General features: G+C 40.1%; 1 protein-coding gene across 1 annotated transcript in view; it reads left to right on the top strand.

Moving 5' to 3' along the window:
* The window catches only part of fn1a (fibronectin 1a), a 30351-nt gene extending 13710 nt beyond the window's left edge, over positions 1 to 16641 (top strand). Inside the window, exons 14-49 of the mRNA XM_077617091.1 lie at positions 253 to 421; positions 491 to 676; positions 782 to 910; positions 1427 to 1516; positions 1596 to 1790; positions 2823 to 3101; positions 3630 to 3893; positions 3965 to 4059; positions 5009 to 5177; positions 5237 to 5323; positions 5411 to 5602; positions 6239 to 6511; positions 6601 to 6715; positions 7179 to 7255; positions 7350 to 7439; positions 7783 to 8049; positions 8130 to 8246; positions 8618 to 8782; positions 8864 to 9019; positions 9317 to 9430; positions 9513 to 9782; positions 9871 to 10082; positions 10156 to 10243; positions 10909 to 11091; positions 11170 to 11259; positions 11333 to 11524; positions 11631 to 11720; positions 12476 to 12584; positions 12664 to 12874; positions 13005 to 13175; positions 13292 to 13430; positions 13670 to 13837; positions 14394 to 14519; positions 15510 to 15616; positions 15704 to 15823; positions 15943 to 16641. Of these exons, the coding sequence (XP_077473217.1) occupies positions 253 to 421; positions 491 to 676; positions 782 to 910; positions 1427 to 1516; positions 1596 to 1790; positions 2823 to 3101; positions 3630 to 3893; positions 3965 to 4059; positions 5009 to 5177; positions 5237 to 5323; positions 5411 to 5602; positions 6239 to 6511; positions 6601 to 6715; positions 7179 to 7255; positions 7350 to 7439; positions 7783 to 8049; positions 8130 to 8246; positions 8618 to 8782; positions 8864 to 9019; positions 9317 to 9430; positions 9513 to 9782; positions 9871 to 10082; positions 10156 to 10243; positions 10909 to 11091; positions 11170 to 11259; positions 11333 to 11524; positions 11631 to 11720; positions 12476 to 12584; positions 12664 to 12874; positions 13005 to 13175; positions 13292 to 13430; positions 13670 to 13837; positions 14394 to 14519; positions 15510 to 15616; positions 15704 to 15823; positions 15943 to 16011 (5574 nt within the window). The 3' untranslated portion in view covers positions 16012 to 16641. The remainder of the gene's footprint in view (positions 1 to 252; positions 422 to 490; positions 677 to 781; positions 911 to 1426; positions 1517 to 1595; positions 1791 to 2822; positions 3102 to 3629; positions 3894 to 3964; positions 4060 to 5008; positions 5178 to 5236; positions 5324 to 5410; positions 5603 to 6238; positions 6512 to 6600; positions 6716 to 7178; positions 7256 to 7349; positions 7440 to 7782; positions 8050 to 8129; positions 8247 to 8617; positions 8783 to 8863; positions 9020 to 9316; positions 9431 to 9512; positions 9783 to 9870; positions 10083 to 10155; positions 10244 to 10908; positions 11092 to 11169; positions 11260 to 11332; positions 11525 to 11630; positions 11721 to 12475; positions 12585 to 12663; positions 12875 to 13004; positions 13176 to 13291; positions 13431 to 13669; positions 13838 to 14393; positions 14520 to 15509; positions 15617 to 15703; positions 15824 to 15942) is intronic.
* The last annotated feature ends 211 nt before the right edge of the window (positions 16642 to 16852 follow it).

The following is a 16852-nucleotide window of genomic DNA, read 5'->3' as shown; positions in this document are numbered from 1 at the left end:
GGACCGGTTGGTTCCCAAGACCTGATTGTCGAGATGGAAAAATGTTTTTTTTTTTAGATTTATATCATATTTTTCACAATTTTAGGCCATTTCTTGGGCAATTGCTCAAAAAATAAACTTCGTCCCTTGCCGAGGTGCTCCCACAGACCAAGTTTAATGACTGTGCAATTCCTTGTACAAAAATTAATCCACACAGACATTTATTCTGGTGAATTATAGTAAAATGATTTGTGATTTGTTTTTTTTAAATAGAAAAATACTAACCATGGTTGGAACGAAGTGAACATCCCAGGCCATCTTAATTCCTACACCATCTCCGGGCTTAAACCGGGGATCACCTATGAAGGTCAGCTGATCAGCGTATTGCGGTTCGGGCGGCAGGAGCTCACGCGCTTTGACTTCACCACACATTATGGATCATGTAAGTTTAGAGAAGTCAGGTTTACTGAAGAGATAGATTAAATTTCTTAAACATTTGTCCTTGTCGTAGTGGCTACATCGCAAGGCGAAACCACCCCATTTCCACCCATGGTGGACACCTCCGAGTCTGTGACTGAAATTACCTCTAGCAGCTTTGTCATCTCCTGGGTCTCAGCTTCCGACACAGTTTCCGGTTTTAGAGTTGAGTATGAACTCAATGAGCTGGGACAGAGCACCGGAGAACCTGTGGTTGTCGGTCAGTACTGCAATCCTCCTATGTATTTCACAGAAAATGTTGATCACATCTTAAATCAACTGGTACGTATCAAGTGTAACTTGTGTTTATGTATATTTTGTTCAGATTTGCCACGTACAGCTACCTCAGTGAACATTAATGAGCTTCTACCAGGGAGGAAATACACAGTTAATGTCTACGAGGTGACAGATGCTGGAGAGGATAACCTAATTCTTTCTACTTCACAAACCACTGGTGAGCACATTTTGCAATGTACCTTTAAGTCAAGGGTGTCAAACTTGGGTTGGTTCGCGGGCCGCTTTAACGTCAACTTGATTTCACGTGGGCCGGACCATTTTAGATATAATATTTAGATTTTTTTTAATAAATGGATTAAAAGCCCTGAATATTCAGTTTTTTATAGATCTAAAACAATGTTTATTTGAGCTTTTTTTAAAATATATTTTTAGATTTTCCAAATTGATTTTTGAACTAAAAACACAGAAAATTTTGATTTAAAAAAATTACAATTATTGATTTAAAAGGGGGAAAATCAGGATATATAATATACATATATACTCTTCATTTTAATTTGATCCTAAAACAGAAAGTCGGCACTCATGATTTACTTTCCTGGGCCACACAAAATGATGCGGCGGGCCAGATTTGGCCCCTGGGCCGCCACTTTGACACATGTGCTTTAAGTATTGCAGTACGCATATCATGAAGAGGATTTTGGTGATCTTATACGTCATTTGTTCCATGTTCCAGCTCCTGATGCCCCCACAGAGCACGACGTGGAGGATATCGGGGAAACTTCGATTGTAATTACCTGGGAGAAACCACTGGCTCCCATCACGGGTTTGTCATTTTTTTCACTTGCAGTCATGATTAATCTCCCGCTCGACACCTAAACCATATACATTTGTCTTCTGTGCAGGCTATCGCGTCGTCTACACCCCATCCGTTGAAGGCGAAAGCACAGAGCTGACTCTCCCTGACACGGCAACATCTGTGACACTGAGTGACCTTCGACCTGGGAAATTGTACAACATTAGCATCTACGCAGTGGAGGACAGTTTGGAGAGCGAGCCTGTTTTTGTACAGGTTAACACTGCTGGGGATTCTCTGCCAGGTATGCGTGCAACGATCAAGAATGTTATAAAAGTCACTAAGAAATTTAGTGTGACAACGCGAGTCTCGAAATTAGAAGCAACAAAGTTGGGCATCTGTTTTTTCCTTGGTAACGCGGTAGTGATCGTTCCTCTTATTACAAGCTAGCAAACCATCCAAATTATTTTAAAGCTGTAGTCATGTCGTGTGTAGAATATTTTTTTGCCGAAAGGAAAAAAAAAGCATGAGAAGATCTAGGTTACGTTTTTTTACGGGTGAAATTCAAAATGTTTTCTATCACTGATGTTTATTGTTGCCTCCTCGTTGTTAAAAATGTCTACTTTAGTTTCTTTATAAAGTGTATTTTCATTAGGATGATAGGGTGTCAGATTGACTTTTCCCAAGAAATCACAAACTTTCAAAATATAAATTTTTGGAGTTATTATACACTTTCAGAGCCACATCTGATGCATCAATGGCAGCCAATGACCTATGTCTAATTCCTGGTATTTATTTCTGAATTTGGACACCATCCAGCCAACTTTTGTTATTTATATTTCCTATACTTAATTCGCTAAGTTACAATAGTTTTCCAGCGGAAAGTGATGTCACAGAGTTCACAGCTGCTGCGCTTTGATTCTGATTGACTTCAACTATGTAAAACTTTCCACTCTGCCAGATCCTACATGTGGTTGGCCTGTTGGAGCAGATGCTAGGACTCCCTTTGTATGCATGTGTTTGCATAACCTGTGTGATGGAATAAAGATGTGTAACTAGGTTGACAGCGCATTGCCTTGTTCGGAACGGAGCGTTTATCTCAAGTTGTCATTACAAATGGAAAGTGGACAAACAGGGCCGTTTTATTACACGAACTCATTGTTTAGGGCCATTACCTTAATTTGATTAAAACTGTTGAGGTTATATTTGCACAGCCAAGATTCTAGTTAGATTTTATCAAGGATTGTAAGGATATCGGGTTCATTTTATAACCCCTTTTTAGTCTTGTCTTGTTAAAGAAACAACCTAATACCAGGTGTCTTTTCCCTGTCCACAGAGGAAGTAACCTCCCCAACAGACCTGCAGTTTCACGAGGTGTCAGATAAGAAAATAGTTCTGACCTGGTCTGGGCCAGCCGGCGACGTCTCAGGTTACCGGGTCACCGTGGTCCCAGTGGATGAATCTGGTTCTCCTCAGAGAGAAATGACTCTTCCCGTCAGCCAAAATTCATACGTTGAAGTGACTCACCTCCAGCCTGGAACGCAATACCGCTTTAACATCTACACAATCCACGATGGAGAGGAGAGCATACCGCTTATTGGAGAGCATGTCACAAGTGAGTATGAGGGCTGTTTTGGTGCCAGTGATACTGGCAGACATCCAATCCGGCTGGACGGAGAGCACTGGCAGCGAATGGATTGGACGTCGGTTACCTTCAATGGCAGTGAATGCTTTAAAAGTAGAAAAATAGATGGTTGAATGGGAAAAAAATCCACATTCATTATTATAGTCCTTTTGTTGTCCATGCTGTGTCTTATTTGTAAAAGTTGAGTTTGTGTTGTAGCTAAATTAGTGGAAAGCAGCGTTGGCAGCCAATTGACAAATTTTAATTATCAAATTAAACAAGCTCTATTTTGATAATTGATTATACTTTTTACATTTTTAATGCAAAATTAAGTTCTATACAAATGGTGAATTTCTCAGACATTCAAAATAAACAGGAAGGGCCTCCGGCGTAAAACGTGTTTCCAAATCTATCATGCGAATCAGCTGCTCCCCTGTGGTCACTCATGAGGCGATAAACCAAAAAATCTGACACTTTAGCCTCACTCAACCAATCTTTTATACATCTCTCTCTCTTCAGAACCTGATGCTCCAACAGATATCCACTTCAACAACGTGACAGAGGACAGCGCTGTGATTCTGTGGTACGCGCCTCGAGCCAAAATTTCAGGCTACCGTCTCTTCCTCTCCGTCGAGGGTTCGAACCCGAAGCAGCTACGACTTCCGGCCCGGCTCACTGAGTACACGCTCCTCAACCTGAAGCCGGATACAACGTACACTGCTAAACTGCACTCTGAGCAAGGCAATACAATCAGTGAAGGAGAAACAGCTGTATTCACCACGAGTGAGTACTGTGTATAAATTCTGTTTTTTATGTAACGTGGACGATATGCCAAATTTTATTTGTATTCGCAGATCCACCAATGGGTAATGCTCCCCATTTCAGCACAGATGTTACGGACACTTCTATTATTATTTCTTGGACTCCAGTGCCACACATCGGATATAAGGTATGTTTTTATGAGTGACACAGTTGGGATTTAAGAGTGTTTTGATTGTAAAAGTGTGGTCATTAAACAGATTTAACTTGTGAGTCTAAGTACTAGAGTTAAAATTATGAACTTCAAGCTTGGTAATTTATTAATTAATTAATTGACCATATGCATGTGGAGATGCGATTTGACTAGTTTAGACGAATTTGAAAAGTCCTTCAAAAATAGTCAAATACAGTAATCCCTCGAATATTGCGGTTAATGTAGACCAGACATGGCCGCGATAATCGAAAAAAATCGCAAAGTAGGGTCACCCCTGTGACCGGACGTTTGGTCGCCGGACGTTTGGTCGCCCGGATGTTTGGTCGCCCGGACGTTTGGTCGCCGGATGTTTGGTCGCCGGATGTTTGGTCGCCCGAGTGAATATAATTTTGGGAGCTAGTTTCAACAGTAGATATTTAGATATTAAACTCTCTAATGAATATAATTTTGAGAGCTGGTTTCAACAGTAAATTCTCTGTCATGTTGTCAAATGTCAGGCGACCAAACGTCCGGCGACCAAATGTCCGGGCGACCAAACGTCTGGGCGACCAAACGTCCGGCGACCAAACGTCTGGGCGACCAAACGTCCGGCGACCAAACGTCCGGCGACCAAACGTCCGAGTACCGGTCACCCCTATTATAACTACTTTTTTTCATCAGTGCTGAGTCCTAGTGGATGTAGAAAAAAAATTGTGCTCCTTTTTTTGGCCAGGCCAAAGTTAAATAGAGAAGCCTTAGTAACAGAGGAACTGCAAACCTCTGGGAATGATCGGATTGGCCCAAATATGTCTCACGAGTGATGAGAATGCTCTGCACTTCGTCCTCATTCTTGGGAAAACACCAACCTTTGACCTTTGCCTCCTGTATACTAATGCGTGTCTGCTGTTTTTCTGTGCCGTGCTGACCACGCGTCCATTTATCTCAGTTGACAGTGCGCCCCAGTCAGGGCGGCGAAGCCCCTCGAGACGTAACCTCGGACTCAGGAAGTATTTACGTATCCGGACTGACTCCCGGAGTGGAATATACCTACAGTGTGCAACCAGTCATTAACGGCCAAGAGCAAGGAAGCCCCATCACGCGACGAGTCGTCACACGTGAGTGGAAAACACAAAATCTTTCTTTACTGTAGCATTTATTTCACTTTTCTCAACAGCTCTTGCACCCCCCACTCAACTCCATTTGGACTCCAACTCGGACACTGGAGATATAACCGTCCAGTGGAATGGAGCGAGTACACCAGGTATGCACAAAAGCCACAAATACTTCAAAAGGAGAAGTTTGTTTTGTCAAACCAATGTGTCTTTCTTTCGATTGCATCCATCTGTAGACATCACTGGCTATAGAGTAACCTGTGCTCCCACCAATGGGAAGCAAGGAAACAGCGTTGAGGAGTTTGTGCAGGCTGGAGAAAACTCTTGCACCCTTGAAAACCTCAGTCCCGGAGTGGAGTACAACATCAGTGTTTTTACAGTTAAGCATGACATGGAGAGTGCGCCAATATCAACTACCATTACTCCAGGTTAGTTATAGTTGTAAGGACTATGGAATATGGTAGCAAGAGAAATTGCATCTATTTTGGATTTCAATAGTTGTTTTTGTCATTTTACTGCTTTCTGTCAAGCAATATTTTCATAGTATCAAGTTGAAAGTTAATATTTAACATTAATTTTCAACAATTATTAGATACTTGTGATTCTAAACTAACTTGAGTTCGAATAACAACAACAACAAACAGTAACAAAGCTTTTTTTAGACTAATACATATTGCACAGATTGAACATTTTCAGTGAAGATGCTCCACTGTTAAAAGTTTAATGATGTGCAGATATAATATATAGTGCTAAACTAATTTATTAGACCACCACCTAAATGTCAGGTAAATTATTTTTATATTCCTGTGGGCTGAAATTTGCCTATTCTATAGATACATTATAAGGTGATCTAATACATTTAAGCACTGTATATTGTACAAAATGTAGCACGTTCATCTATTGCTGTGATATGTTGATTACATATCCCACAATACTGGAAGTGGACTATTAACGGCTCTCATCTTTTGTCTCCACTTTCTGTCTCTCGTGATCCTCCTTTTCTCGACTCTATTCTCTTTTCGTCTGGTATTTTTTTCGGTGTCTTGCCCTAAAAACAACAACAGATGTCCCACAGTTGACTGACCTCAGCTTCGACGATGTTAGTGACTCCACGATCAGTCTACGCTGGTCTCCAATCAACTCCACAGCCATCACCGGTTACAGGATTACGGTGTTGGCGGCGGGCGAAAGCGTACCCTTCTACCAAGACACGGTTATGCCCACGACCGGACATTATACGGTCTACGGGTTGGAACCTGGTATCGAATATGACATTAGCGTGATCACTGTAACAGAGAATGGAGAAAGTGAACCCACCACGGTCACACAACAGACTTGTAAGCAAAAGCATGATGTAGAGTACGTTTCATGGCTTATACTTCATCTCAGCCACTATAATAAACTGTGTCTCTTTTGTTTTCCATAGCTGTGCCGGCCCCTACTGATCTGGGCTTTGGCCAAGTAGGCTCAGACTTTATGGAAGTCACATGGGTCTCACCACGTGTCCCCAACATGGCTGACATCAGCAACTTCCTTATTAGGTTTGAAACAATATGTTCAATGCGCTTAATTTATTGGCTGCCACTGACGGTGATAGTCGAATCAGAGCTTCATTAAAAATGTACTCTTTTAATATTGACTACAGAGTTACTAAAACACTGAAACTAAGGAAAAAGATCAACCATCAGACTGTTCTAATGGTTTTATTGTTATTTCATAAATTACCCATATATTAAAAATAGATAAATATTTTTAAAAAATGTACTAATGTAAATGTTGTTTTTCTTTTTTTAATTAATTTTCAATAATTAAAAAAGTTAAATTATAAATCAGTATTTACTTGAGCCATTTCTAGTTTTTTTTTCATTAAAAATATTTAAAAAATGTAAAGAAGCATGAATGAAAAATGATGAATTAGTTGTCATTGAGTCAATTAATTATGGGAGTCTGTCCTAAATAGTGAATTATCATTGTTTTTTTAATTTTATTTTATTTTTTGTTTAGGTACAATCCAATTGACTTAGATGATGACCTTACCGAAACCAGTGTAGACGGCAAAATGAACAATGTTGTGTTGAAGAGTAAGTTGGAATGAAAACAATAATTACACTGCAACTTGCTAGCACAATGGATAGATTGTATTTTATTAACAGTTTTCTTTTCCACTTTGGGCAGATTTGCTGCCAAACACTGAGTATCTGGTGAGTGTGGTCTGCGTTTATGAGCAGAGGGAGAGCTCGCCACTTGTCGGGACCCACAAAACCAGTGAGTTTTAGTTGCGCTGCTTCAACAAGTGATTTAACTCATTAGTTGCCATTGACGTCCAATCCATTCCGGTACTCGGACGTTTCGTTGAAAGACGTCTGGGCCCCGGACGTTTGGTCAACCGGACGTTTGGTCGACCGGACGTCCGGTTGACCAAACGTCCGGGGACCAAACGTCCGGGGACCAAACGTCCGGGGACCAAACGTCTTTCGACGAAACATCCGGTCACGATCCATTCCATGCCATACTCTCATAGTTCAAATGGATTAGACTTCAATCATAGTCAATAAGTGTTTGGAAGAATAATAATTTGGTGTTTTTTTCTGTCTTATCTCATCTTTAGCTTTGGATTCACCTGTTGCTCTGAGTTTCTCTGAGATCTTGACCACCTCCTTCACCATTCACTGGCTGGCTCCTCAGAGCAAAATCACGGGCTATCGCATCCGTTACCAGATGGCGAGCGGTGGAAGAACCAAAGATGAGAGGCTACCCCCTTCCAGGAACCACTTCACTCTTACAGGACTGGCTCCAGATACTGATTACTTGGTTAACATATACGCAGTTAGTGGAACACAAGAGAGCTTGCCGCTGACTGGCAATCAAAAGACAAGTATGAAATCATATTGTTCTCAAATGACAGCAAGTTAATGGTTAATGTTTTGCTTGAACAGTTTTTTTTGGTTTGTCCAGTTTCTGATGCCCCAACAGACCTCGAGGTTCTCGAATCTACCCCCACCAGCATCACTATCCGATGGGATGCCCCTCCTGTCACTGTGCGCTACTACAGGATCACTCATGGCGAAACAGGTAGAGCAATTGTGACTTTTAAAAGGGATTGTAATTCATCAAAAAGGTTGTTAAATTTTTTAATTTTTTTATTTTTGTCTTCCTTGCAACCCTTGTGAGGATACGCAGTTCAGAAAAGGAAGTTTTTGTCTTTTTTATATATATATTTTTTGACTTCATGTTAAAAATATTATTCAATGAGGTCTAGTTTGTCAGCCATCAATGTTTGAAATACCACTTTTATTTTGCGACAAACTTTTCACGAAAACACAGTTATTGTTTCTATTAAAATGGCTAGTCTGTCATTTTCATTAATCATAAATGCGTTCATATCTTCTTCTCAAGCAAAATGTATTGTAGTCTATCTTTGCTGATTGTGTCTCTTTCTTCAGGAGGCCACAGTAATCCCAAGGAGTTCACCGTTCCTGGCTCTCAGTCTACTGTAACAATCCCCAATCTGCAGCCTGGTACTGACTACACTATCACCGTCTATGCCGTAACTGGCAGAGGAGACAGCCCTGCTTCTAGTATTCCCATCTATGTCACACATAAAACAGGTACAACACACAAACACGAGTATTTCATACATGTTGTCTGAACGAAAAACCAAAAGCTACATTCTTGTATCCTTTTTCCAGGAGTCGACTCTCCTTCTGACATGGAGGTAATGGACGTTAACGACAACAGCGTCACTGTGAAATGGAGCCCTGCTCAAGGTCCAATCAAGGGGTACAGAGTGACCGGAGTCCCCAGAAATGGCCAGGGCTCTTCTTTCACTGAAGTGGTGGCTCCAGGTACACATTCAAAAAAAAAGTTGGTTGAATATGACATTTCAAGTCCACCAATTTCACTGGCACTTTCATTCAAGTTTTATGGAAAACTCTATAGAACAAGTTAATGCTTCGAACTCAAGTTAAAGTACGTAAATAGTGCTTTAACCGCGATTGAAACCCACGCAGCCACCGGGCTGACTTCTAGATTGGCTCACATACTTTAAGTTATCATAATTAATGGGTTTTTATCGACATATTTCAGTTCTAGCTTCTTCTTTTCTGCTTCAAATTTGTTTTCCACTCCTTTTGCCGATACAGACCAAACAGAAATGACCTTCTCCGGTTTAATGCCGACAGTGGAGTACACCTTTAGTGTTTACGCTCTGGGACAAGATGGAGAGAGTTCACCATTGGTAGTCAATGCACTCACGAGTAAGGATTTTCCAAAGATTTTTGTAACTAACCTCAATTTTCATTCTATTTCGCCAAATTTAAAATGTTCCCATTTCCGTAGATGTCGATCGTCCTAAGGACCTGAGCTTCTCCGACATTGACTCCACCTCTCTAAGGATCACATGGGAGAGTCCCGACGGAATAGTTACGGCTTATCGAGTTTTATACTCCAGCTCTGAGGAGGGTGAAAGAGAGCTACGCCCTTCCCCTCGAGGAGATGCCGAGTTCGCCATTATTTATGGCCTCCAGCCAGGAACCGAATATACGGTGAAAGTGATTGCCCTGCACGATGACACGGCCAGCACAGCACTGGTTGGAACTCAAACTACAGGTTTGAGATCATATTTATTTGCAGTGTGGTATGAATGTTTGTCTATGGAGACAGAAACAGAGACTCTTTTGCGTCTTTTTCAACACAGGGCTGTCACCCCCCACCAACCTGCAGTTCACCCAGGTTGGACCTACATCCTTCACCATGCACTGGGCTGTCCCAGGTCAAGAAAACAGGCTAACCGGCCAGACACGCCTCACAGGCTACCGTGTTATCGTGAATCCGAAAAGCAAGAGCGGACCCACCAAGGAGATGAATTTAGCTCCGGACACGACGAAGGCACACATCACTGGACTCATGGTGAATTCCTCATTTTGAAAGTTATATCAAACAATCACTACCAGCCCTCTGAACTACTTCTATTTTCTTCTAGGTTGCAACTACTTATGATGTTCATGTGCACGCCTTAAAAAACTCTTTGACCAGTAGGCCAGTCCAAGGAGTGGTTACTACACTGGAGAGTGAGTTTTAAAGGATATAAATAAGCGATGGAAATGAAAAATCCTTTTCTAGCAAATGCGTTGCCATAAGTTGCCATTGCTGACCTTATTTTTTATCCTTTTGTAGCAAATGCGTTGCCATAAGTTGCCATTGCTGACCTTATTTTTTTTATCCTTTTGTAGCAAATGCGTTGCCATAAGTTGCCATTGCTGACCTTATTTTTTTTATCCTTTTGTAGCAAATGCGTTGCCATAAGTTGCCATTGCTGACCTTATTTTTTTTATCCTTTTGTAGCAAATGCGTTGCCATAAGTTGCCATTGCTGACCTTATTTTTTTATCCTTTTGTAGCAAATGCGTTGCCTTAAGTTGCCATTGCTGACCTTATTTTTTTTATCCTTTTGTAGCAAATGCGTTGCCATAAGTTGCCATTGCTGACCTTATTTTTTTATCCTTTTGTAGCAAATGCGTTGCCATAAGTTGCCATTGCTGACCTTATTTTTTTTATCCTTTTGTAGCAAATGCGTTGCCATAAGTTGCCATTGCTGACCTTATTTTTTTTTATCCTTTTGTAGCAAATGCGTTGCCATAAGTTGCCATTGCTGACCTTATTTTTTTTATCCTTTTGTAGCAAATGCGTTGCCATAAGTTGCCATTGCTGACCTTATTTTTTTTATCATTCTAAAGACATCAGCCCCCCTCGGCGCGTTCGCATCTCTGACGTCAACGACACCTCAATTAGTCTGACCTGGCGCTCCAAGATGGATGTAGTCTCAGGTTTTCTGCTTGAGGCCACTCCCACTTCCTCTACAACCTTCACTCCCATTCAGAAGAGTATTAGCGGCCACTCACGCTCATATACTCTCACAGGTACGCTGATATTACAAAAGCAGCATGCAAAAAGTACGTATTGTTTTTTTTACATGTGTCTCTGTGTGTATACTACAGGGCTGGAGCCTGGTACCACTTATAAAATCAATCTCTACACACTAAAAGGAAATGGCCGCAGTGTACCACTAACACTCACCGCCTCAACAGGTTAGTATCACTTTTCTGTTGCTTCAATCCATAAATCAAATTTGGAGTGTCTAATCATTCTCTTTTTCGTCAGCCAAACCAATTCTCAGCCCTCCCACCAATCTGCAGTTTAATTTATTAAACCCCACTAGCATCTCATTTTCGTGGGAGCGGTCCCGCTCTCCGGGGGTTACTGGTTATTACGTAACCTATGAGCAAGCTGGCAGTTTGCCTCAAGAAGTCGTCCCCAGACCCCACTCAAGCCAGACTTATGCCATAATCAATGGTGAGTTGGGAAGAAAAAAACTGCTCTTTATGTGACCATGGATGTCCGTTGCTGTCAATGAACTAAGGGAAAGATTATAATTGGTCTCTAATATTATATTTCATAGGTCTGAAACCAGCAAGTGAATATCTCATCAAGATTGTTGCCCTGCAAAATACTTTCAGAAGTATACCTCTCTCAGGCAAAGCCAGAACCAGTAAGTACAAAACGTATTGCAAATAGGGCTAAAAGAATTCATCAAATATTTGAATATCAATTGTAAAGGACTAGGGCTGTCGCAATTATTATTTTAATAGATGATTAATGACTGTTTTTTACGGCTATATTAGTCTGGGTTCAAAATTCTAGTTGTACACCTAACTACTATATTGTGAGAATAGTTGGACTATGGGTATTTTTTTTTCAGAGCAAAATTGCGCAAATATCTGCAAATATTGGCAAATATCTGATTTTGACTCCTAAAAAGAGAGTCATTTACTTTCACTGAGGACTAAAGGATATTTAAGTCATTTCCTTGTTTGTACCTTTAAAAAAAAAAATCACGAGAATGATTAATATTGTATTTATATTTTTTTTCATGTTTTTTAATAAACAGAATATTTCAGGTTTTGGTTAAAAATTCTTAGATGTCCTTAATTTACTAATCTAAAAAATGTATTAATTTGATAATTGATTTGATGTTGATAATTCGTAATAGCCTTACAAACAAATAGACAAAAAAAAGAAGTCTAACTACAAACCATGTCAGTGGGAAAGTTGTCCTTGGAAAGAGTGTGTAAAACACTGAGAATCCCCAAAGTTTTGGACCATTTCCTACTTGAAAAAACAACATCATGTCCAACAAGTCTACTGCAAAAGCTCCTCAGCCAAGGCCTTGCCTGCAATAAATTTGAGTTGGCTTCCATGTACGTTTTTATTTGCTTAACTTGGCTTTTTATTGCGTTCAACCAGAGCCAGCTCTTAGTCATTCCCTACTGGTTCCCGAGCTGCCTCAGCTTCCAGTTTCCCACCGACCCGCCACGGACATCTTGGATGTTCCCGAGACCTTGAATGACAAGATGTGAGAGTTTGCAGGATGTCGTTTATATAAAAAGAAAAAAGAACATTTAATTAAGCCCATTTTTTCCTCCAAATTTTAGCTTTGACTCCAACAACGTCCTATTGGCCGGTACGAGTGGTCAGAGCAGGCCAGGGCAGCAGGGACAGCACATCTACACAGAGTACCAGAGCCTTGGTCCTAATAACGGACTGCAGGGTGGACCAAAAGAAGGCCAGAGATCGATTCTTAGAGAACCTCTCGTCTACATTCCCGTGGCAGGCCCTGATGGAAACAGAGTACCTTTGGTCAAGGTTTGTTGACTACGACAGAACATTTAAACTCCTAAAGACCTGGTGTCCAAATAAGTGGACATCATAACCCAAAATGTTACATAGGAGGTTCATTTTATTTGCTGTGACGTTATCGTCTTTCTCCGTGCAGGTGAGCGAAATACCTCTTCCAGGCCTTGCGTTTGGTTTCCCCGAGAATGAGACGGAGTTGCCCCAAGAGGCGCAGACCATCACAACCATCTCTTGGCAACCCATTCCGCAGACTTCAGAGTACGAAGTATCATGCAATCCCATTACGAACATGGAGGAAAGAGGCTTTCAGGTAACACAAGTTATTCATCAAAGTTTTTCACCATGTCATTAATTCCAAGTTGCGAGAAAGCCAGAAATTCGAAAGAGCATGGATGCCAATCCTAAAATGTATCTCTTTCCCTATAGATGCGTCTACCTGGCACTTCTAACAGTGCCACTCTTATTGGACTGACATCTGGTGCATCCTATAATGTGGTTGTGGAGGCCATGAGGGGCGGGGCTAAAGAGAAGGTTCTGGAAGAGGTTGTGACAGTTGGCAATGCAGGTAGGAAAACCTCAAGATATTTCAATGTATTTTTACTCCACATATTTAGTCAGATTTATTTTTACATCTTATCTACAGTCATAATTTTGCATGGCAAGTGAAAACAACCAATTAGAGTTGAGCTATCACCTGGTTTGGGCCTTTTGGAACCAGTTCTTATTCACTGCCACTTCCCTCAGTCAAATGAATATGCACGTAATATGCAAATGGTATTAATTGTTCATGTGTTTGCCCTCTAGTTGCAGGCGACCTCCCCATTTCTACCAACCGCGATGTGTGCTACGACACGTTCACGCACACGTACCACCAGGTGGGCTCCGAATGGGAGCGTATGTCTGAGACGGGCTTCAAGCTGTGGTGCCGCTGTTTGGGTCTGGGCACCGGCCATTTTAGGTGTGATTCATCCAGTGAGTGGCTTATTAACATCCACGCCATGGAATTCAAACATTCCATGTCATTTAACCCCAAAGGAATTTATAAATATGGACTTCTGTCTCTATAAACTTCCTGACATTGTTATAAATTCCTGAAAAGCTGGGATCAAATGAAGCCATAAAATTGTGCAATTCTATGCGCTGCACTTTATGTCTATATGTACATATACGTATATAGATTTATATCATATCTCAGCATGAGCAGAATGGACAATAATGACAAATTCATTGATACAATGGGTAAATTTATGGGAATTTTTAAGTGTTTTTACAATTGTGTCTGTCTGCCCATGTTGACGTGCCTGCTCTTTGTGTAGAAAATTGCATTTTTTAATGATAGAGAGCAAAAATCTAATCTAGGCTAACCCACAACCTCACTTCAGTTGTGTGTATTGTCTAAATAATACTTCAATTTTTGCAGGAAATGTGGCAAATTCATGTCAGTACTTGTTTTTTTTTCTTGTCACTCCCTCACTGTCATTTTTTTAAAAATCTCCTTACTCTATACGCGAACTCTTATCTCCTTCAGAGTGGTGCCACGACAATGGCAACAACTACCGCATCGGCGAGAAGTGGGATCGCCACGTCGAGAACGGTCACATGATGAGCTGCACCTGTCTGGGCAACGGCAAAGGAGAATTTAAATGCGAACCTCGTGAGTGGATGAAAAATATCATTACCTTGTTGACGTAGTGTATCAATGCGGTACTAACACCATATGGACTGTTTTACAAAACATTAGTTATTTGATTAAAAGTTGACTTTATTTTTTGATTGGCATTCATGACAACTTGTCATGTAAATGTGAAATACATAAAAAAAATAAGCAGAAGCATAGTGGCATACATATTTTTACAGTAATATAAATATACCTAATTATCTATCAGTACTTTTCAGATGTTTTAACTTTGGAGACTATGGTATTAAACCATCATGGCATAATTAATATGTAATGCTGTAATTAATATTAACAATTTAGCAAATTGTTCTTTTGTTGAAGACAGCTATTCCCAATTGTTTTAAATGCATTATACACTGCATAATTTGGGAAGGCGAGTGATAAAGTGTGTTGATACTGGAAATCCCAGCATGCCTTGCACTGACCATTTATAAAAATGTAATAATAAACCATCATGGCATAATTAATATGTAATGATGTAATTAATATTAACAATTTAGCAAATTGTTGTTTTGTTAAAGACAGCTATTCCCAATTGTTTTAAATGCATTATTCACTGCATAATTTGGGAAGGCGAGTGATAAAGTGTGTTGATACTGGAAATCCCAGCATGCCTTGCACTGACCATTTATAAAAATGTAATAATAAACCATCATGGCATAATTAATATGTAATGATGTAATTAATATGAACAATTTAGCAAATTGTTCTTTTGTTAAAGCCAGCTATTCCCAATTGTTTTTAAATGCAAGGCGAGTGATAAAGTGTGTTGATACTGGAAATCCCAGCATGCCTTGCACTGACCATTTATAAAAATGTAAGAATAATAATTTATATATATATAATAAAGTTGTTTTAGAAGTTGCTATGTTGGCACACCAACCATCAAATTGTTTGATTTTCATTAACTGATGGTTTTATATATAATATATCAGCACTAGCTCAATGATTGTCTCTTTAAAACAGATGACTCCACCTGTTACGACGACGGCAAAATGTACCACGTCGGAAACCAGTGGCAGAAAGAATACCTGGGAGCCATTTGCACCTGTACCTGCTATGGTGGACAACAGGTAAACAAACCCACCTGTTGTCCCCCTTTGTTACCTTGTGTTTTCTCGTCAACATGGAAGTTATGTAATGAATGTTAACAATGTCAGGGCTGGCGTTGCGAGGACTGCAAAAGGCCTGAAGGGCAGGCCCACATGGACGCCGACCTGCTTCAGCCTGTCCACTCTGACGTCTTTGACCGCTACAGAGAAAATGCTCGACGCAAACTGGTTGGTATTAACTTGCTGGCTGTCAGTGATGGCGATAGACGTGCAATCTATTTGAACTGGGAGAGATAAATGACTTAAAATACAAGTGATATTCTGTTTTTTTTTTCTTTTGCAAACAGAACATACATTGTCCAATTGAGTGTTTGAGTCCCGAGCTGCTCGCAGATGCTCAAAGTCCATCCAAGTAGAGAATGAAAGAGGATGTTGAAGAAGCTACCACTTCAAGAAGGACACCTCTCCTCTTGTGACTGAAAGAAAACTTTTTCACCACATTCGTGCCTTTAGGAATTTTGCCCAGCAAAACCTCTATGCCTTTTTACTGCTCTAAAAAAAAATTGCGGCACACAGTTGGAAAAACAGACGTAAATTTAATGCATTTCAAACATGTACATAGACACAAAGACATAATACTGAACTGTTGCACCAGGTGTTTTTCTACTTTTCAAATTATTTCAAAATTTAGCATTGAGTTAAGCAATGTCAGACTGTGACAAAGAAAAATTTCTTTCCAAAATAAGCACTGCTGCTTAAATATGATAACATCTCTTTCCTCCGTCCGTGCATGAATAGTTGGGTAAAAAGCCAAAATTGATGGAACTAAATGCAAACTGTTTAATCTGACCTTTAAAATGACACCAATATTTAAAGGTGAGATTTCATTTAGGAATTGTTCATAATTTTTGTTTGTTTCTTTTATTTATCCCATTTTATTCAGGCATTTTGTTCAATGTTATTTCAGGGTTGTACACTTTTTTTAATGGTTGGTGCCGAACTGAACTACTGTGGATCTTTTTAATAAACTGACAAATCGAACCTGACTTTGGTTATTTGTATTCTCTTTGATGGCAATGGGTATTTGTTCATGGAATTTGGGAACAAACACTAACTTATGTACATTTATAATACAGGAAATCTTGTCAATGCAATTTTTGCAGCATTGTGAGATTTATTTTTTGGGGGGGATAAGTACTAACTAATATGTATTCATTCCCCACTTAAGTCGAGAAAACGAAATGTTTATTCTTTCTC

The sequence above is a fragment of the Stigmatopora argus genome, chromosome 13 (genome assembly GCF_051989625.1).
Source record: "Stigmatopora argus isolate UIUO_Sarg chromosome 13, RoL_Sarg_1.0, whole genome shotgun sequence".
NCBI lineage: Eukaryota > Metazoa > Chordata > Actinopteri > Syngnathiformes > Syngnathidae > Stigmatopora > Stigmatopora argus.
The sequence above is the reverse complement of the archived record's forward strand: the minus strand, read 5'-3'. Positions and strand labels throughout refer to the sequence as shown.